General features: G+C 38.5%; 1 protein-coding gene across 7 annotated transcripts in view; it reads left to right on the plus strand.

Annotated features, from left to right (window-relative positions):
* The window catches only part of RALGPS2 (Ral GEF with PH domain and SH3 binding motif 2), a 279,019-nt gene that overhangs the window by 196,896 nt on the left and 58,952 nt on the right, over nucleotides 1-23,171 (plus strand). For all 7 annotated transcript variants that reach the window (XM_073356496.1, XM_073356498.1, XM_073356497.1 and 4 more), the window contains 5 exons: nucleotides 3,101-3,238; nucleotides 3,719-3,809; nucleotides 5,768-5,835; nucleotides 12,232-12,367; nucleotides 15,141-15,292. In XM_073356496.1, the coding sequence (XP_073212597.1) occupies nucleotides 3,101-3,238; nucleotides 3,719-3,809; nucleotides 5,768-5,835; nucleotides 12,232-12,367; nucleotides 15,141-15,292 (585 nt within the window). The remainder of the gene's footprint in view (nucleotides 1-3,100; nucleotides 3,239-3,718; nucleotides 3,810-5,767; nucleotides 5,836-12,231; nucleotides 12,368-15,140; nucleotides 15,293-23,171) is intronic.

Consider the following 23,171-nt stretch of genomic DNA (forward strand, 5'->3'; position numbering starts at 1 on the left):
TAATAATTTCTGACAGTTATTAATTTATCCTTTTAATAAATGAATATTCTAATATTAGCAGAATACAAAATCCTGAATTAAAAATTAGATGAAAATAAAATTAAACTCAATGTCAGATTCTATTTAATAACTTTCTATGAACTTTTTTGTCACCTTTCAGCCAATTGGCTTTTAACTTGCTTCTGTGTGCATGCAGATTCTGTTTGTATATTAATATTGGAGCAATGCCCAGAAGCCCCACTCAGGACTGAGAGCTCCGCTGTGTTAGGAGCTGTACAAACACAATCACTGCTCCAACTAAGTGTGTTTTTTTAATGTTCTTCCACCTGTAAAGCCAAACATTTTTGGGTTCCTCTGACCCTAATTATACAGGTCTCAGAGAAAAGAAACATATAACTAATTTTAGAAGTCCCATAAGTATTACCTAAAATAGCAATTTTTTTGTACAAAGTATTGAATTTAAGGTTGGATGTATTGAGACCTTCCAGGGCTAGAAGCGAGTGCTTTGTCTCAGTAGGAAACTGAGATTTTCCCCATTCCAAGGGTAATCTATGAAGTTTTTCTCACCCTGCAGGGTCTGTTATATTGGGATATTGCCTGTCCTGCACTTCAGACTGTATCTTGGGGGACGAAACAAAATCATTTCTGTAACAGGTTGTTTTTAAGTGGTAGCAGCATCGAGCTGCTCAGAAGTTTACAGTGTTAGCATAGTCACAGTAAAGATGGATTAGTGAGCAGAATATAGGCAAAGCAGTCAAATTTTCTTATGATACAGATATCTCCTGGGTGGGGGGAGGGGTGAAAGTATGTGAGAGCATCCCTACAGTGAAATGTGCAGACCATGAGAAACTCTTACCAGATGCTGAAACAACAGTAGATGTAGAAGTGGTAAATAGAAGACATAAAGTTCAAGTCAAGAGAAGAGATCTATGCAACCAGTGTGGTAGAAGAGCAGCTGAAACAAAAGCATTTGCTACTGCAGAATCCAAAATGAGGAAATTTGAGAGAAATGTCCTCAAATTTACCAGAAATAAAGACTTTCCTTTTTCCCATAGTTGTGCACAGTTTTGCTTACTGGTTTTTAGTGGAAAAAGGCATTAGGGATAGTTATGATAAATAGCAGCCTGCTGTTAAATCATGAATAAAAAATAATGGCAAATGTCAAGGGGATAAAACCCCATGCATAACCATCATGCCCTTACCCTAGACAGATGTTTGATATTATATCTATCCCTGATAGAGAAAAACTCAGGGTTCCATCTTTTCAGCACTTTTGAAATCTTGTGTAACCAGTAAGCTATTAGTAAAATGAATTTTAAAATGGTGTGGCTATATTGGGGCATGTATATATTTAGAATGAAATTCACCCATCCCCACACAAAACATGAGGCTTTGCACTGATAACTCAGCCAGTCTTGTGATGAAGATGAAATTCAATAGCCTTTTTTCCACTCCTTACAGTCCATTCTTCACCCACCTTATTTGTAGATAGTGAGGGCCCCTCTTCCAACATGCAAGGGAATTAAAGGAAATGTGATGCAAGAGTCATGTTGGTGAGAAGGAGTAGTGTTGCATTTGTTGTGTCAATAAATGGTCAGGGCTGGGACAAGGCTAATGGAAATGGAGAGGAATACATGGACTTTGATGTCGTCTTTTACTGCTTTTTTTTCCCCTCCTTCTTCCCACACATTTATGCTGCTGTTAAATCCTGCTTGCTTTAACTCCAGAGTTGTGAGCATTTGGGACAGAGAATAATGAAGTTGCCAGTGGTGAAGGAAGAAGATGGAAGCTTTAAAGATGAGACTTGGAATTAAGGCACTAAACACTCATCATCATTAAAGATCCTATAGAGCTTTTACAAAGTGTGGGGAAGTGGCAGGGGTGCTGAAACAGTTTGTATAGTGGGGGTGCTGAGAGCCATTGAAGCAAAATGTGGACCCTGTATATGATGGAAACCACTTCAAGCCCGGGGATGTGGCAAACCCCCTCTTCCCCCCCCACCCCAATCAGCCCTAGTTCCATCACCTATGGGGAGAGGGTGTTAATCCAAGTGTCCTAATCAGATTTCAATTTGAGTATACTCTTTGCCTAGCAAACACTTTCCCAGTTCCTGCAGTTTGAGAAGTTTTTCTTTTCTTTTTGCTGGCAGAGAAAGGGAGATTTTTCTGTTGGTCTGTTTCAACACAGCTGAGTTGGAGGAATTAAATATTCATAGATTCTAAGGGCAGAAGGTAATCATCTAGTCTGATAACTATATATAACAGGCATAGAACTTCCTCCAAATAATTCCTGTTTGAACTAGATTATATCTTTTAGAAAAACAATCTTCCAATCTTGGTTTCATAAATGCTGATGATGAAGAATCTCCACAACCTTTGGTAAAATGTTCCAATGGTTAGTTAACCTCCCCTGTTAAAAACTTACACCTTATTAAATTTTATCACATTGAAAATGTTTAACAAAGTTCATGTTTTTGAACATTCTGTGTTGAATACCACTACAGGCTTGTCAAGTGAATGATGATTAATTATTGGGATGACAGAAGCTTAGAAATGAGACCTGGCATAGTTGCACATAGTTTGATACTTACTTTGCAGATTCTGAAATGTTATATGCTTCCTCTGTCAAAGACTAAAGGTCAGATTGTGCCTGGTCCCTGTATAATACACAAGGAAAGCTTCCAACCTTCCATTGTGCCTGGCCCCTGTGAAGAGAATGCAAGTCCTTATACTCAAAAAGCACAAAGATTTAAGTGGGCTAGTACTGTTGCTGGAGCTGTTCACTGCAAATAGGGCTGAGAAAGGAGTAAGGCAAAACCACTGGACAAGAGATGAAGGGGAGAACTTACTGAATCGTCCAAGGGGTGGCACAGCAGTTCCAAGCAATATTATTTGTGCCTTCTTGAGGCACAAACCAGCAAAGAGCTCTTGCAGGCATAGGGCTTTTTCTCCTTTGCCCCTGGAGCAAGACAAAGATTAAATGCCACAGTGGATCCTTAGTAAGTGTGAGCAGAAGTACATTCAAATTCAATAATTGCTTTTTCTTTTAAATTTAAAACATATAAATAAAGGAAATACTCACTCTAATCTTATTCATTCAGGTATTTATCTCTCGGACTTGACATATATTGACTCCGCATACCCATCTACAGGGAGCATTCTGGAAAGCGAGCAGAGATCAAATTTAATGAACAACATACTTAGAATAATTTCAGATTTTCAGCAGTCCTGTGAATATGGTAATCTAGCTCATTTATTTCTTTTGCAATATTACTGAGGGCAACTGATTAAATAAAAATGTTCATCTTCTACTGTGCTGTTATTTAATAAGTCTTAACCAATTAATGTACCATTCCCATCTAAAACCATAAATCCTATTAAAACCAAGTTCTGGAATTGTTGGGTTATCCTCTCCTGTCAGCAGGCAGAGATAGAATGAGACTTACGCATCCTCTACTTATCTCTTCTGTGTTTTCAAAATACATGCTGTGAAGATGTTCAAATCTGCCCTTCCTTGGGTGCAGGGGAGGTTAGCCCAGGCATGGTTATGGATGAGGGGAACAAAAAACTGCTAAACAGTGGTGAGGGATCATTGTATTTTATGGCCCCAACTAAAGACAGCAAGAGAAATATCTGTTTGTATACAGATGTTTTCAAGAAAAACCCTGTGTCTAACAATGAATGACATAGTGATAACTGATATAGTGCCTCTTCTCTAGATATTCCTCTGTTGCCTCATGTACAAAAATACTTGAACTCAGTTCAATACATAGAAGAGCTACAAAAGTTTGTGGAAGATGACAATTACAAGTAAGTATGAAATTCTACATTTCCTTTTAAAAAAGTGAGTTTTATGTAACAGAAACCTTGAATACAATAATGAGCAGGCAAGAGAGCCTGCTTTCATTTAGGTAAATAAATCCAACTTCAAGGCTGCCACTCTTATTTCCATAAAAAGTCTCTAAGGTGCCACAAGTACTCCTTTTCTTTTTGCGAATACAGACTAACACGGCTGCTACTCTGAAACCTGTTATTTTCATAAGTCTCTCTTCCTTTACTGTAAGGAGACTGAGAAGAAACTAGAGTTAGAAAATAACCAATAGTACTCGTGACTTAAATTTTTCCTTTAAACATTTTATTTTCTGTTATTGTTTGAGGCATAGATATTTAAGAAAATTAAACATTAAAGTTGGAAAAAATACAGTATAGTATCTTTACTCTGCTGTAAAAATTTTAGGTGTTGTAACAATAGAATTAAAATTGCAGAGTGAAATATGGATTTTCATTTGGAAAATCCTTTAAGCATAATAGAGGGGATACAGAAGTAGACAATGAAAATAAGAGGCAAGGAGAGACTTGCATATGAGGAGAGAGTGGAAAGATGAAACTGTTTGGAGAGGAGATATAAGGTAATAGATATACAAAGTAATGAATGGTATAGAGAAGGTAAACTAGGCACTCCTATTTACACTTTTTCATGTAAGAACTAAGGGGTATCCAATAGAATGGAAAGAAATACATTTACATTTGATAAAAGGAAATTACATTTTATACAACACTTAATTAACCTGTGTAACTCATTTACCACAAGATATAATTGATTCCAAGACCTTAGCAGAATTCTAAAAAGAACTACATGTATCTAAGTAACTATAGAACATCCATAGGTTTATGAGAGAGGTTAAAGATTATAAGGGATATAAATCCTCATGCTTCAGGGCATAAGCCAACCATTGGTGGTAGCTAGAAAGAAAATTCCACATAAGGAAGCTATTCTATAAGTGTTCATTAGAGATTCTTGCACCTTCTTGTGAGCCATCTGGCTCTGACAACAGTCAGAGATTAGATATTGGACTAGAAGATACAGTGAATTGATCCAAAGTAGCAATTCCTATGTTCATTTTATGGACTAGGCAAAGTCAGTGGAGTCATGTGGTTTGACTGAATGAGGAATATGATTTTAGCAGTGCATATACCTTTGTATACTGAGAAAATTGTGGAGATGATAACCGTAGTCTCTTCAAGGTGAAAGGAGAAGGCCATACTACTTTGAGAAAACCAACTGATACTTAAATCTTGTAGCATTTTCTTTCTTTTCGACGGAAAACTACCCCTTTTCTCTGACAGGTGAAGGGTCAGAAACTTTAATAAAAAAAAAAGGGTAACAAAGGGTCAGATAGTTACTTAAAAATAAATCTCAGAAGAAAAAGTACTTAAACAGTTTCCTTTTTCATGAAGCTATATTGAACTAGTAAAATGTTAACAATATGGTATAAATTATTAAATTAATTTGTTGTCTTCTGTTCACTCCCTCTGAAGCATCTAGCACTGGCCACTGGCAGAAGGCCAGGGTACTGGGCTAGACAGATCATTGATCTGACCCAGTCTGGCCATTCTTCTATTCTTATTGGTTAAAACTTATAGGGGTTTCAGAACAAATTAAAACAGGGAATAACAAATGGTTTTGCCTACTGGGACTCCTGCACATGCCTTTTTATTTCCATCACTGCTGTAGAAAGCAGAACATCAAGTACAATAAATATGAAATTGGGATAAGTAAAAGAAAAAAAGTGGGTTGGTTGTTGCCTCCTTTTGATTGCTATGCATATCTGAAATTCCTCGTATGTGCATAGCCTTTCTTACACTTGTGGTAGCAAAATTTCTTGCAGCATAAGCCAGAAAATATTTTAGCTTTGAAAGCTTTACATTAAAAGACTTCAGGTTTCTGATAAATTAACACTTTAACTTCTATTCCTTTTTTAATGCAGGCTTTCATTAAAGATAGAGCCAGGAACCAGCACCCCTCGTTCTGCTGCTTCCAGAGAAGATTTAGTAGGTAAGTGCTTACTTACCAGAAGACATCAAAATTTGAAATCCATTCTCTACTGCCTTTGAGTTACTAGTGCAAAAAATATTTTCCTAAAAGTGAAGTGTAATAAAAGATTTACAAAATGTATTTGTCATAAAAATTCTAAATTTTTTCTGTAAGTAGACTCTTGTTGTCATAGGAAACTGAGTCAGTTCCTTGGTTTAAATATGAAAATTAACTTTAAATTTAAATATTTGTCTGTCATGTCACACTAAATAGCTTCATATTTGCTGTTTTCCTCTTAAATGCCTTTTCTTTCTTTCTGTCAAAGGGGTGTGTCTTGTTTGATTTGCAGCATATAAGATGTACATTTAAAAATGTTTTATGGTGGGATTCTCAAGAGTCTGTGTGACTTAGTCCTGGGAGGGATCGATCTAAGTTATGCAACTTCAGCTACCTGAATAACGTAGCTGAAGGTGACATACTTAGACCTACTCACCACAGTGTCTTCACTCCGGTGAGTCGACTGCTGCCGCTCCCCCGTCGACTCCGCCTGCACCTCTCACAGCGGTGGAGTACAGGGGTCGACGGGAGGGTGCTTGGGGGTTGATTTATCGCGTCTAGATTAGACATGATAAATCGACACCCGCTGGATCGATCTCTGCCCACCAATCCAGTGAGTAGTGTAGACATACCCTTAGGAGCACAGGTTCAAATTATTTTCAATGGGACTTGTGCTCTTAATTCACTTGGGTGGGTCTGAAAATCTACTCAGACTGAAAATACAATTATTTTTTTAAAATAAACATTTTTAATATGTTAAGGAACTGCTCCTAATATATAATAAAAGAAATGCTATTAAAGAAGACATCTGGTTAACTAGCGAAAGATTCAGGCTATGTAAGGAACTGGTGTAACCACAGGTCAGGGCCTGTGAGCCAATTTACTCTCTGAAATAATGCACAGTTAGCTTATTTTTAAACCTTTTCAACATTACAATTTTTTACAGGAAAATGGTTATTAAAATTTAGCTTCAGGGTATTTAGTAAGAGAAAATGCTATGGTACATAGAATCTTAAAATCATAGAAATGTAGGGCTAGAAGGGACCTTGAGAAAGCATCTAATCCAGCCTCCTGCACTGAAGCAGGACCAAGTATACCTATACTGACTCTGACAGGTGTTTATTTAACCTGTTCTTAAAGATCTTCAATGACAGGGATTCCACAACCTCACTTGGTAGCGTATTCCAGTACTTAGCTATCCTTATACAGTAGAACCTCAGAGTTACGAACACTTTGGGAATGGAGCTTGTTCTTAACTCTGAAATGTTCGTAACTGAACTAAACGTTATGGTTGTTCTTTCAAAAGTTTACACTGAACATTGACTTAATACAGCTTTGAAACTTTACTATGCAGAAGAAAAATGCTACTTTCCCTAGTTTTTTTTAGTCATTTACATTTAACACAGTACTGTACTGCATTTGTTTTTTTTGGTAATTTCTGCTGCCTGATTATTCCAGTTCCAAATGAGGTGTGTGATTGACTGGTCTGTAGTTAGAAAGATTTTCATGATATCTAATCTACATCTCCCTTGGTAGCTAATCTAAATCTCCAGATTAAACCCATTACATCTTGTCCTGTGTTTAGTGGACATAGAAAACAATTTATCACCACCGTCTTTATAACAGCCCTTAACATATTTGAAGTCTTATCAAGTTTCCACTCACTCGTCTTTTCTCAAGACTAAATATGCCCTTTTTTTTAAAAACCTTTCCTCAGAGGCCAGGGTTTCTAAACGTTTTATCATTTTTGTAGCTCTCCTCTGGACTCTTCAGTTAGTCCATATCTTTCCTAAAATGTGGCACTCAGAACTGGACACAGCTGAGGCCTCTCCAGTGCCAAGTAGAGAAGGACAATTACCTCCCATGTCTTATTTACAACACTCCTGTTAATACACGCCTGAACAATGTAAGCCTTTTTTCCAGCTGTATCACATTGTTGACTCGTTATGATCCACTATAATCCCCAAATCCTTTTCAGCAGTACTACTGCCTAACCAATTATTGCCCATTTTGTAGTTGTGCATTTGTTTTTTTCTTCCTGAGTGTAGTAGATTGCACTTTATTGAATATCATCATGTTGATGATATTCAGTAATTTGTCATGGTCATTTTGATGCTCTTGCAACCCCTCCCAGCTGGTGTCGTCCAAAAATTTTAGAAGGATACTCTCCACTCCATTATCTAAACAATTAATGAAAATATGAAATGATACCAGACCCAGGATTGACCCCTGCCAGACCCCACTAGATACATCCTCCCAATTTGGCAGCAAACCATTGATAACCACTCTCTCAATACAGCCTTTCAACCAGTTTTGGATCTACCTTGTAGTAATTTCATCTACACCACATTTTCCTAATTTGCGTACAAGAATGTCATGTGGGACTTTCTCAAAAGCCTTACTAAAATCAAGATATATCATGTCTACATTTTTTCCACTATCCAGTAGGCCAATACCCTGTCAAAGAAGGAAATCAGGTTGGCTTGGCATGATTTGTTCTTGACAAATCCGTGCTGGCTGTTGCATACAATCCTGTTATCCTATAGGTGCCTACAAACTGATTAGTTTGTTCCAGTATCTTTCCAGGTATCAAAGTTAAGCTGTCTAGTGTATAGTCCCCTCGATCCTCTTTGTTTCCCATTTTAAAGATAGATACTAGGTTTGCCCTTCTCAGTCCTCTGGGACCTCACGTATCCTCCATGAGTTCTCCAAGATAATTACTAGCATATGTGTGTCTACGGTTACAAGAGACCTTGAGAGGTCATCTAGTCTGGTCCCCTGCACTCATGGCAGGACTAAATATTATCTAGACCATCCCTGACAGAAGTTTTTCTAACCTGCTCTTAAAAATCTCCAATTATGGAGAGTCCACAACCTCCCTAGGCAATTTATTCCAATGTTTAACTACCCTGAGAATAAGGAAGTTTTTCCTAATGTCCAACCTAAACCATCCTTGCTGCAGTTTAAGCCTGTTGCTTCTTGTCCTATCCTCAGAGGTTAAGGAAAACAATTTTTCTCCCTTCTCCTTGTAACAATCTTTTTTATACTTGAAAACTATTATCATGTCCCCACCCCAGTCTTCTCTTCTCCATACTAAATAAACCCAGTTTTTCCAGTCTTCCCTCGTAAGTCATGTTTTCTAGACCTTTAATCATTTTTGTTGCTCTTCTCAAGACTTTTTCCAGTTTGTCCAGATCTTTCCTGAAATGTGGTGCTCATAACAACACAGTACTCCAGTTGAGGCCATATCAATGCAGAAGAATTACTTCTCATGTCCTGTTACAACACTCCTGCTCATACATCCTGGAATTAAATTGAGTTGTTTTTTGTGTTGGTTTTTGTGTGTGTTTGGCAATAGTGTTATGTTGTTGGCTCATATTTAGCTTGTGATCCACTATGACTAGGGCCCTACCACATTCACAGTCCACTTTGGTCAATTTCACAGTCATAGGATTTTAAAAATAATAAATGTCATGATTTCAGATTTTTAAATCTGAAATTTCATGGTGTTGTCACTGTAGGGGTCCTGACCCAACTCTGAAGGCAGCAGTGCAGAAGGAGGGCATGTTATGGTATTGCCACCCTTACTTCTGTGCTGTTTCTGGTAGGGAGCAGCCACCGCTCTCCAGTCATCAAGCTCTGAAGACTGCCACCCATGCTTCTGTGCTATACCGTGATCCCCCTACAATAACCTTGTGACACCACCACCCCCCCCCCGCACAACCCTCTTTTGGGTCGGGACCCCCAGTTTGAGAAACGCTGATCTTCCCTGTGAAATCTGTATAGTATAGGGTAAAAGTACACAAAAGACCAGATTTCACGGTTCATGACACATTTTTCACAGCCGTAAATTTGGCAGGGCCCGAACTGTGACCCCAGATCCCTTTCTGCAATACTCCTTCCGAGGCAGTCATTTCCCATTTTGTATATGTGCAACTGATTGTTCCTTCCTAAGTGGAGTAATTTACATTTGTCCTTACTGAATTTCATCCTATTTACTTCTGACCATTTCTCCAGTTTGTCCAGATCATCTAGAATTTTAATCCTATCCTCAAAAGCACTTGCAACCCTCCCAGCTTGGTATTGTCTGCAAACTTTATAAGTGTACTCTCTATGCCATTATCTAAGTCATCGATGAAGATATTGAACAGAACTGGGCCCAGAACTGATCCCTGCAGGACCCCACTCAATATGCCCTTCCAGCTTTACTGTGAACCAGTGATAACTACTCTCTGGAAATGTTTTTCCAACCAGTTATGCACCCACCTTATAGTAGACCCCCCACTTGGTAAAGCAACTCCATCTTTTCATGTGCTGTATAAAACTGGGAGCTCTCTTGAACTGTTTTTCCCCTTAGACTTGCTTCCCATGGGATCTTCCTACCAACTCCCCGAGTTTGCTAAAATCTGCCTTCTTGAAATCCATGATCTTTATTGTGCTGTTTTCTCTCCTACTATTCCTTAGAATCATGAACTCTACCATTTCATGATCACATTCACCTAAGCTGCCTTCCACTTTCAAATTCTTATCCAGCTCCTCCCTATTTGTCAAAATCAAATCTAGAACAGCTGCTCCCCAGTAGATTTCTCCACCTTCTGAAATAAAAAAAAACTGTCTCCAATACATTCCAAGAACTTGTTGGATAATCTCTGCCCTGCTGTGTTGTATTCCTAACAGATGTCTAGGCAGTTGAAGTCCCCCATCACCACCAAGTCCTAAGCTTCGGATGATTTTCTTAGTTGCTTAAAAAAAGCCTCATCCACCTCTTCTTCCTGCTTAGGTGGTCTGTAGTAGACCCCTACCATGATATCACCCTTGGTTTTTAACCCCTTTTATCCTTACCCAGAGATTTTTCAACAAATCTGTCTTCTATTTCCATCTCAATCCCAGTTGACACGCTCTTCCACAGTTTCCTTAAAGACACTATTTTAGTGCGTACAAGCAAAGGAACAGAATTAAGGTGGTGGCTGGAATCTTGAATCTGAATTTCCTGATCTTTGTGCAATGGAATAGCAAAGTTAATATTTTGTAAGGAATCTTATCTATCAAGAAATCAGATTGGGGACCATTGCATCCAAAACCGGTAAGGCTGCCTATTAAGCTAAAGTTGAATCTGCTTCTCCTGTTTTATTTGTGGTTTTAAAATAACTATCTAAAGAGCAAAAGATCTGTAAATGTGCTATACAGTGTGTTTACACTGCAATTAAAAACCTGCAGCTGGCTTGTACCAGTTGACTGAGGCTCACGGGGCTTGAGCTAAGGAGTTGTACAGACATTCAGGCTTGGGCTGCAGCCCTGGCTGTAGGACCCTGCAAGGTGGGAGGGCCCCAGGCCCGGGCCTGAACATCTATACCTCAATCAAACAGCCCTGTAGCTCAAGCCCTGTAAGCCCAAGGAAGCTGGCATGAGCCAGGTGCAGGTTTTTACCTGCAGTGTAGACATACCCATCGATTCCTTTCCAGCCAGCCTCCCCATTCCCAACGGACTCAGCCTGGCTCTGCTTTGCCTTTGTAATGCTCCAGGTTCTTTAGCATATTTATTATTTTAATAAGAATACATCATATTTTTAAATGACATGGAATAATAAAACGTATAAAGAAAAGGAGTACTTGTGGCACCTTAGAGACTAGCCAATTTATTTGAGCATAAGCTTTCGTGAGCTACAGCTCACTTCATCAGATGCATATGCATCCGATGAAGTGAGCTGTAGCTCACGAAAGCTTATGCTCAAATAAATTGGCTAGTCTCTAAGTCTCTAAATTGGCTAGTCTCTCCAATAAATTGGCTAGTCTCTGCCACAAGTACTCCTTTTCTTTTTGCAAATACAGACTAAGACGTCTGTTACTCTGAAACCTGTCAATAAAATGTATGGTTGCTTCCCTCTCTGTGACATGGAGAAAAAGCCCTTTTATTTCACAATGATGTTAGGAGGAATAACTACTTAATGATAAAACTATGTTATAAAGATGAAAAGGTTAAGATAAAAATAAACCTTTTCCTTTTAGATGCTTCCTTTGTACTAGAGTATGCCAAAAGACGCATTACTTGTCTAATGGGAATGTATAGTATAACAGTTTGACTTTTAAAAAGACTCAGATGTTTATATTCTTATTGCTTTTTTAACAATAATTATTAGCTCCTCTTAAACTGAATTTTAATTTTGTACTTTAGCAAGATCCTGCAGTATTTTATATTTATTTTCAAAAAAATACAATAGACATTCTCAGTAGGAATCTTATACAACTTTTGGAAAAATATGAACCTTGTATATTTTTGGAGGGCTGATTAATAGCATTTGAAGTAGTCACATTGGTATTTCTTATGCTCAGTTGGAATTTCCTATTTTTCCTTTGCTCACAGGCTCTGAAGTGGGAGCATCTCCACAAAGTGCACGGAAAAGTGTTGCAGCTGAAGGAGCATTGCTACCACCAACTCCCCCATCACCTAGGAACCTGATACCACATGGGCATAGGAAATGTCACAGCTTGGGATACAAGTCAGCATTTTATTTACTTTTAAGAGTTTGAGCATGTACATATTGGACTGTCTTCTGACAACAAAAGCTTTTGCTTTAAAAAGTGAAATATTTAATTAGCAATGTTCCTACATAAAGACCACAAAACACAACTCCTATTCTGGAAGGAATATATGCAAGAAACAGCGTTTGTCTATTCGTTAATCAGTTTTTTTTTTAACTTGCATTATGATGTCTTACTGCTTGCCTCTGAAAAGTTGTGTTCCTTACAGCTCGCCTTCTATGAGTGAACCTGACTCAGGACACAATGAACCAGATCTTCCTCAGTTAGAGTACCTGACCTTGATTTCCTCATTGCACACTTAATATAAAATTGCTTTTTAAGTAAAAAATAAAAAAGGTCCTGATACTTATGTGATTTAAGAGCTTGCATGGATTGAATCTTGTTACCTGCAGCAATTTGGGTTTCGTTTACTTTTTGAATTTGCAAGAGCAGATCCCATGAGATTCCAAATCTGCCAAGTACAATATGATCTCTCAGAACCAGAGCACCTTTCTCTATGTGAAGCTAAAATAATTCTGTCTCATAAGGTTGCTCATTTAGTATGGTACTTAAAGTATTAGATTTTTAATAGTTTTTAAGCAAGTGGTATTTCGTTCCTTTTTAATCAGTTATCCTTCTAATTAATATTCTCTCCTTTCCCTGATGTCTTCCATAAATTACGCCTGAAAGGAACTGAGGCCATAACAAAGTGCATCCAGCTTTTATTGTTTCAAGATGAACTAATTATCTCCAATTGTGTCTGAGACATTGAATTATTTCTTTCTGTAAACTTGCTTGCATGAAATTTAACTCCTACAATTGCTGTTTAAGGAAGAAAAACTTCCTATACATGCAATGAAGTCCCCTCTATCCCAAAAGAATTGAGGGAGAAAAACTCCTTTTGTTTTGGACTTTTGTGCTCCTTGATTTTGTCCAGCACCTAGATACCAAGGTAATAAGCATTGTATGAAAATCTGACAGACAAACACACTTTATTAATTAACACACTTTGTTGATTAAAAGTTGTGTTAAAGCCATTCTCAGATTTGTTCTGTCCTAACAGAACTCTAAAGGAACCACATAGAATTTATTATATATACACTTTACCAAATACTGGTACACAGGACTGTATCTCCAAGACTCCCATTAATGGCAATTTGAGTCAAGTGTCAAATCTCCATTCACTGCACTGGAAATTTATCCCAAATGATTGGCTGGTTTCAGAACTTCTTCTAGCTCAGTAGTCTCTAGCAATAACAATGTTTACCTACAGAGAAATGATAAACTACTAATTTCATTTTTTCTTCTAACGCTCCTTTTGTGTATTCATAGTTCTTGAAGAGTTGAGATTTGTCCTGTTAGTTTCTGAGATTCATGGCAGTAGTTCTAACAGAGGCTTATAATGAGAAGGTAGCTACTCTGAGTTCATGTACCCATTATAGCTCAAGACTTCTGTTTAGAGTTGTATGGGACAGGATATATACTTTTCTGTATCCTTAGGCAGTTCTGAATTCCACATGAACTTAAAATATGGAGCTGTATAGAATGTTACTTTTAGAGAACAATAGTTATACAGGTAAGGAATTTTATGCTACAGTGAGAATACCAATCTCAGTGTATTCCTACACACTGGCTCTTGCATCTGTGGGAAGAGCTGGCAGGAACTCAGAAGTTCTAGCTGTCAGAATCAACTGGTGTTGCTTTGTTCTCCCCAGTGCTCCGATGAGCTGTGATTGACTGTTGTTCATAAAGGAGCTCCTCTGGCACTGCAGCCCATTAATCAGTAACATTTGTCCCATGTCAACATAAAGTTTCTCAGCTTTGACTTCTGTTTCCCGGTGTACCCTGTGCTATAGTCTCTAGTCAGTCTCTGTAATTAAAACATTTTGATTATTTTTTTAAATAGAGGCATTTTCCACCAAGATACCTATTGAGTTTTGACTTTCCAATGTGTGATTACCCCCTTCTGCTCCACTCTGAGCTAGATATGGTCCGATTACATCATTGACACTTTGGCCTTTGGGCCTGCTTACATCATTCTTTTAGAGAAGCACATTCATTCTTCCTTCTTCATGAAGCATTTTTTTTTAAAAAAGATATTGAAAGTCCAATAAAAATCATGGAGTTTTTATTTGTTCTTATTGACTACTCTTAAAAACGCAGCAGAAAAACTTCTAGAGCAGCTTTATATCTCACATGCCACTTACCTTTTGCTGAGGCAGATAGTCAACTTCCTTCTAAGGTATAATTAAATCTGTTCCATGGCTGAGCAACCCTCCTTACCCTTCTTTTGAAAGTATACCCAAAAACTATGTCAGTTTCTCCTCAGTTCCCTTGTCATCTCAAGGAGCACGTTCTAGAGATTATTCTCTAATTCATCTCTTTCATGTGAAAGCTTTATAAACTACAATAAAAACATGACATTTATCTGTGCAAGTATGAGGCTAACGTGAACTCATTTTGTCCCTAGCATATAAAATACAGTTAATTTTCAAAGTTCTTGTAATTAAATTAAAGCACCATCATTTTCATTCAGATAAATGTTATTTCAAGGACCAGTCATCCCTCTGCCCTCAGGGGCATTGTGCAATTTTGCTATTAATAACCCATGCGAGTTATACTGCTAGTGCTCTGTCAGTGAGCCCATTAAATTATCAAGCGGTGCACAGCAAACTACGTATTATTCTTTAATACCTTGAAGCTGTGGCTGTTGAAATGCATTAAGAATATTTATATCCTCATTTGTTCCAGTTTCATACACAAAATGAATACAGCAGAGTTTAAAAGTGCAACATTCCCCAACGCAGGACCAAGGCACCTATTGGACGACAGTGTCATGGAACCTCATGCCCCATCCAGAGGGCAAGCAGAGAGCTCCACCCTTTCTAGTGGAATTTCAATAGGTGAGACATTTTTAAAATTTAGCTGTGCTAGTCAAAATGTGTTTTAGTACAGTTGACTCGAAGGTGTGTACCAGCAGGACTATTATAAAATCGTGATAGCGTTTTAGAACAAAGGTAGGTAGGAATGTGCAGTGGGGGCGGAGGGACTGTGTGTGAAAAGTGGCAGAATAAATGGCATGACCTGAACTACAGCTGACAGGTCATTATTAGATGATTGTTTTTAAACCTATTCAATGATACATCCAAATAATTGTTTTACTACTTTCTTTCCAGATATTTTTCAAAGCAAATCCTTTGTTCAAATCATGCCAAATTAAAACTTTCTGCCCGCTGGCACTGATCGTTATTTAAAATGTGATACTGAATTAACAACACAAATTTAAGTGGTAAAAAAAAAAACCTCTATCTAGTAAAAGTCTTACTGGAAAAGGTGGTAATCTTCAGATGTTTCAGATAAGCACACATTGAGTGTGCACTTAGTAAATTATTGATGCAAGTTTCAGGTGCGGGCTTCACCCATTAAACTACATGAGAAACTAGTCTGTTAATTGTGTGTCTTTTATAGCTTAATAGAGTATTGCTCATTATTTTGAACTCCAGGTTTTGAAAACAATTTTGGTGGTTAAGGGAGTTTGAGCTTTATCCTTGTACTGGGAGAAATAGCTCCTAGTAGGATATGTGGTGATAGAAAAAGTTTAAAAACAATAAATATATTGAAAATAATAGGGGACAGGTGCTTGCTAAACTTTTCTACCAATTTTTGTTTCTAAACTTTCCTGCATCATTTAGGGCTTGTCTACACTACCGCTTAAGTCAATGCAACTTACGTCTCGCAGGTGTGTGAAAAAGCCACCCCCCTGAGTCACGCAAGTTACATCGACCTAAGCGCTGTCCACACTAGCACCAATGCAGCTGCGCTGATGTAGCACTGTAGTGAAGACTAATCCTTAGACTCTTTTTCCCTCCTCCTATCATCCAGGAGCCAGGCTACCCTTTTAAGTAGCATTTTATGTCCCAGCATCTATAGTCAGCTAACCTTCGTTGACTTCTGCAGTTGTTCAGCATCTCTCAGGATGGGGCTTTAGCTATGTAATTCTCAATTTAACTTATAAAATAAAGGTTGTATTAAAAGTCACCGGCACTTCTGTTGCTGCTGAAAGGGAGCTGGCGCATTTTGAGAAGGGCAGTTTAAAATTTTCACTTTCCTCTGTCTTTCTGCTCCTTTCCCCCATGTGACTTCTATTATATTTGTCTGTTTGGTCCACTTGCCCACTCATGCATTTACTATAGTGGGTGGTCACTGGTGTGTTTTGCAGGGGTTTTTTAGAGGTGAAGTCCTAGGTGTGTACCCCTGGGAGTCTATGCCTGAGTATGAAATCCAAATGGTTCAACCAGTCAATAAGAAACGGAGTTTTTGTCCATTAAAATTCAAACAATACTATAATATGTTTGTAGTCCATCCAGTCTTGCAGAAATTCTTTTGGGCCCAAATCCACTTCTAATTTCAGACTAATTCCTCTGACCTTTCATCCTGGAGGAAAGTGATAAAAATTTTAGAATCTTTAGTGTCTGTATATTCCTGCCTTAAACAAAGACAACAGTCTTTGCTCCAGTGTGTTCCAGTTTCTCAAGTATAACTCCAGTCCTTATCCTTATGGTGGCAGAAGCTGTAATGATACAGGGTCAAAGAAAGATATTTAACTTCAACTGAACTAATTCAAGAAAGCTTCTCTTTAAGGTTTGAGTTGAAATAAAAATACGTATCATAGCATCAACATTTTTATGAATTTTCCTATTAATTCCCACTCCTGAAATACTTGGATTCCAAATGAGATTATATTTTTATAAATAAGTGGTGTGTGTAGATTGGTTACAGTACGTACATTGGTTTCTATTTTTGGCACCATATCCAGTAGGAGAGAACTGCACAGAACTGCTGTGTGATGTGGCCCCGTGGAGTACACTCTTCAGGTGTTTGGAATCCTTCTAAGTCACAATCAGCCTGCATTGGAAAATCAAATTTGGGGCCTAGGAACAGAAAGATAAAAAGTCACCTCTGAACATAAAAATAAATGACTTTTTTTTCTCCTAAACCTGGGTCTCATGCTTGGTATTGCATAAAGCTACATATAAGTTAACTGAGCTTATGGCAAAGGCATACATTGAGGAAATAACTGAGGCCTGTGAATACACAAGTTTCATTTTTAGGTTGTTATCCTATAGGATACTTGCATTGGGACTGGTGCACTTTTATTAATGATTTTGACAAAGCTGTCAAATATATGCATTAAAATGTACAGATACCAGAATAGGTGGTGTTAGAACATAGTGATATAGCTGTTTTATAAACTTAAGTAGAATATGAAATATGATGGACCAATTTTATGGCTGTTGTTAGTCAATGGAGTTACATAAATTATGAATTTGACACAAGGTAAGTCTTCGTAAAATGATGCCCTTGAGTATATACAGTGCGCAAGAGAAGTAAAATTTAAGTAGCCCTGAATTATTTAAAATATTGTAGGGAAAAGGTCTGATTTAATAACAGACTCAGTGGGGATAAATTGGCTCCCTCCCTAACTTCAACAGAGTTGTTCAAGTTTACAGCAACTGAGGATCTGCCCAACAATTAAAGAGGATCTTCAAAGAAAAATTGGGTTTGTCCTTTTTTTCTTCATGATGTATAAAGAAGGCTGAAATGTTTTTCCTAAGAAAAGGATCTCTTTCCACTTGTGTTTTAGGTTAAAAATTCAGGTTCCGTTTAGGCTAGAGATTGTCTATGGTGATAGGAGCACTAGAAAAATGATATCACAGGATTCAAAAAAGGGGAACATTTTTAGTCTGAATACTTTTTTAAACTGTTAGGTGTTTGTTTGCATATTTGTTTTTATTAATACCCACTTATGTGATGAACATTTGGCTTTAGAAAGCCTATATTAAAGATTCAGCACCCTCACACTTTCAGTCAAGGTATTAAAGCTCACAGTAAACAACCCTGAGATCTCTGACATTATCCAGCAAATCAGCGAACACCAAACTTGCCATTCCTAATATTTCTACAGTTAAAAAAAATAAAAGAAAAAACCCTTTCAGGCCTTCTTTCTCAATTACAAAGCAAATAAGTATAGAAGCCCATTTCTTTTAAAAGCCTGCACAAGTCAAATTTAAATTCTCAGCCTAGGAGTTATTAGCAATAAAGAAAGCTAATGGGATGTTGACTAGTATCAAGCACAGTATGTTGGATAGACACAAGGATGTTTAAAGATTTTTCAGATGAAGTATTTGAACTAGGTAAAAATAGTTATAAAATTTTGCCAGAAGGATCCATTTGAGGTCATTGGAAAGAACAAATATTGAGAAGAATTTAAGACAGTGGTATTTTACAGAAAGTATTGAATGGGTGAAGTGGGTTTCCTGTTGAGTTGATAGAGTCAAATGGTATATTTAGGGTATTTAAAGAAAACTTGGATAGCTATATAAAGTTTAATAAGTTAAAGTGAGTTTCAGTTTTGTAGCTGAGCTCCTTTTAAGCAGGGTGCAAAGGAGTGCGGATCTGAGATAAATATTTCCTGTTTATGCTTTTTTTTCGGTTTTGGGGCATTTTATTTTTTTGAGCGAGGGAGAGGGAGGTTGTGTTTTTGTTAGAGTGTTTTGCTCAAGAAGTTTAAAAATCAACATTTTAAGGTGATGTCCAGTGGAGGGAAGGTTGGGTTTTGTGCCCTTACTGCTTTAGGATGTATAAAATAGGTTTGTTTAAAAAAATTTAAATGGCTTATTTTAGATATATAAGGTATACAAAGTCGTAGAATCATAGAATATCAGGGTTGGAAGGGACCTCAGGAGGTCATCTAGTCCAACCCCCTGCTCAAAGCAGGACCAATCCCCAATTAAATCATCCCAGCCAGGGCTTTGTCAAGCCTGACCTTAAAAACTTCTAAGGAAGGAGATTCTACCACCTCCCTAGGTAACGCATTCCAGTGTTTCACCACCCTCCTAGTGAAAAAGTTTTTCCTAATATCCAACCTAAACCTCCCCCACTGCAACTTGAGACCATTACTCCTTGTCCTGTCCTCTTCTACCACTGAGAATAGTCTAGAACCATCCTCTCTGGAACCACCTCTCAGGTAGTTGAAAGCAGCTATCAAATCCCCCCTCATTCTTCTCTTCTGCAGACTAAACAATCCGAGTTCCCTCAGCCTCTCCTCATAAGTCATGTGTTCCAGACCCCTAATCATTTTTGTTGCCCTTCGCTGGACTCTCTCCAATTTATCCACATCCTTCTTGTAGTGTGGGGCCCAAAACTGGACACAGTACTCCAGATGAGGCCTCATCAATGTCGAATAGAGGGGGACGATCACGTCCCTCGATCTGCTCGCTATGCCCCTACTTATACATCCCAAAATGCCATTGGCCTTCTTGGCAACAAGGGCACACTGCTAACTCATATCCATCTTCTCGTCCACTGTCACCCCTAGGTCCTTTTCCGCAGAACTGCTGCCTAGTCATTCGGTCCCTAGTCTGTAGCTGTGCATTGGGTTCTTCCGTCCTAAGTGCAGGACCCTGCACTTATCCTTATTGAACCTCATCAGATTTCTTTTGGCCCAATCCTCCAATTTGTCTAGGTCCCTCTGTATCCTATCCCTACCCTCCAGCATATCTACCACTCCTCCCAGTTTAGTATCATCCGCAAATTTGCTGAGAGTGCAATCCACACCATCCTCCAGATCATTAATGAAGATATTGAACAAAACCGGCCCCAGGACCGACCCCTGGGGCACTCCACTTGACACCGGCTGCCAACTAGACATGGAGCCATTGATCACTACCCGTTGAGCCCGACAATCTAGCCAACTTTCTACCCACCTTATAGTGCATTCATCCAGCCCATACTTCTTTAACTTGCTGACAAGAATACTGTGGGAATACTCTTGTTTCTTCCTTTGTGTTTTGGAGATCTCTTTGGAGAACTAGACAACTAGAGTAGAAGCTTTCTCATGTATTAATTGAAGGGGTTGTAAACTGAATCTTTCATAAAGACATTTTTCATGTTTGTTCAAGTGTTTGAGGTATATAGATGTTAACAAACACACACAGCAGTTATAGGTATGGTGATTAAAAATCCCTTCTCAGTTAGTCAAGTTTCACTTCCTTGGTACTTGTGGTGTCATGATCCTACTGGTTGTCCAGTTATCCATAGATTGTTCCAGAAAATACAGGTAAACAAAACCTGAATTTATAATACAGAAAAAAAGAGGGGAAAACCCCTTTTAGACAGTCTTTATACATTGTAGAAAGAAAAGGAAAAAAAGCAGGGGAAGGAAATTTTTAAAAATGAATAGATGTAGGCACCAAACTATTCCAGCCACCGATGACCCAAGGCCTGCTTCTCTCTTAAACTGTGAATCATATTTTAAAAAAAACAAACTTTTTTGCTATTAATAGGACAGTTTCTCAATTTTTTTAAATTACTTACACAATCCCCCAAAATTCATTTAGCCTTTGCAACAATAATGTTATAGCAAGGATTATTTTTATTTTCAGAAACTTGCAGTTAAATCTAAAGCAGAAGATCAGATAAAAATTTTCAATTATCTGAAAAAGGGGAAACTGCTGGAATGCAAAAAAAAATTAAATACACATGATGTTGAGGAATTTGTAAATCTTTGAAAGCAGTGTTTCTTAACGACCAGTCAGGTCCCTGAGATCTCCTGGACAGGTTAGGAAGGCAGTATGCCAGTCCCTGGTATCAAAAACGTTGAGAAACACTGTTTTAAAGCACTGTCTGGCTGCGAAGTCCTCACCAAAAAGTGTTTTTAAGAAGTAGGTTAATGCATTAAAATTTAAGTATAAAGATACAACAGGGTATATTCATTTCTGAGTGACTTACATTAATAGGTGTCACCAGGCATATGACTCTAAGAATAAAGGACTTCAGTCACTCAAATAATGTAGCCGTCACAGTAAAGATGTGCTTACTGCTGTTATGAAATTAAATCAATGTAAAAATAAGGAAAGAAGTAGAGAGAAACAAGGTTACCAGCTTAGTAAAGCCACCATTAAACATTAGAGTTCTAAATTGGACTTGCTTTTAACACTCCTTTTCTTGTAGAATTTTTTTTTTAAAGCCAAAACATATAGGGATTAATGTGATTTGAAAAATAAATAGAATTCAAAGGCATTAATGGAAAGAAAGCTCTATATCAAACAGTATTTTCGGGGCATATGCAGAGAATACTGTGTGTGCGAGCAAACTCCTTTTCTGTGCACATAGCCATTACTCAAGGCCTTGCAGGTATTCCTTAGAGTATTCCTTTAAGTCCATTGCCCCTCTAAGGGGATCAGTATACAACAGTTTGCTATCTTAAATGGAGTTACCCGCACAGTTCATAACACTGAATTAGTTTTGATTAAAGAATAAAACAAGTTTATTTAACTATAAGGAGATAGGTTGTAAGTGAACAAAAGTATGTCATTAATGTCAGAAATCGTTACAAGAGAGAGAATGATAAATGCTTCCTAGTACTAAGATTTAACAAATTAAGATTTGGTTCAAGGTGAAGTTCCTTACCACATGTTCCTAGTAACATTGCTGACCAAATTGTCAGGCCAGTATCTGCTGCAAAAGTCCAAAGGCTGTTTTTTTATCTTCTTAGATGAAAGAGCAAGAGATGGATAGGGAAAGATCACTTGGGGTGTTTTTGCCCCTCAATTTTATAGCTCAGTCACCCTTTGAAATGCATTTTCCTGAGAGTTACCCCAAGATAAAATTTATTCGCTCTATGAGGATGGAGACAGGGAGTCTGGTGGTGAAAGAGGTTCCATGCTGTTTGTTCCTGTTCCCCTTCCTTGCTAAAGAATGGCCACTTGATAGGTGATTTCCCGTCCACTTGGATGATACCTGGCTAGAGGTGTCAGCTTGTCCTTTGTCTTTGAGAAACTGGTTTACCCAGACTTGTCCGGAAAACACATTTCAGGCCTAATTTCAGCTTATATTTATAACTTTACATATAATGTTTCTACATATATTTCACCATGATGTTATTGACCAGCAAGTTGTTAGTTTTGAAATGATACCGCACAAACTAAGTTCCCTCTAAGCTGCGCAGCAACCTATTAAGCACCGTGCAGACGCTCAGGGCTGCAGTGGGGAGAGATTCCTCTCCCCCAGTCCAGGCTCCAGCCCAGCCCCGGCATGGACCTGCCACGGCCAGGGGAGAGGTGCCCCCTCCTCCGCCCCAGCCCGGACAGCTGCGGCCATGGGAGAGGCGGGTCTCTCGTGGCCCCAACCCAGCCCTGGACTGGACCTGCCGTGGCCCTGGGAGAGGTGCCTATCCCGTGGCCCCAGCCCCAGACCTGCCACAGTGGGGAGAGGCACCCCTCCTCCCCCCAGCCCTGGTGCTGCTGCAGGGGGAGAGAGCTGGGGGGAGTCCTCTCTCTCTCCACGGTAGCCCTGGGGCAGCCTGTACCCTAAACCCCTCATCACCGGCCCCACCCCAGAGCTCACACCCTCAGATGGAGTCCCCTCCCACTCTCTGAACCCCCTCTGCCCCACCCCCGCCTCATGAATTTTGTGATGTGCACCACTGAGGAGGTGATGTATCACACATCACCTCCACACTGGTGCACATCATAAGATTCATTCCGCACATGGGTGGGAAAAATTAGAGGCAACACTGCCCACAAAGCATATTTTGTACAAAGGTTATATTACAATGGTGTGTACAGTGTGAATATAGGGGTGTATGTGGTCACAATGACAGCTCTGTTTGAAACCGTGAAAATACCAAGTGCCTTATTCTTTAATTGCAAAAGGCTTTACCCAAGGGTTCAAATAAATTATTCAAAATTTTTATTTTCTTTTTAATTAAGGAGCACTTAT

The sequence above is a fragment of the Lepidochelys kempii genome, chromosome 8 (assembly GCF_965140265.1).
Source record: "Lepidochelys kempii isolate rLepKem1 chromosome 8, rLepKem1.hap2, whole genome shotgun sequence".
Lineage (NCBI taxonomy): Eukaryota > Metazoa > Chordata > Testudines > Cheloniidae > Lepidochelys > Lepidochelys kempii.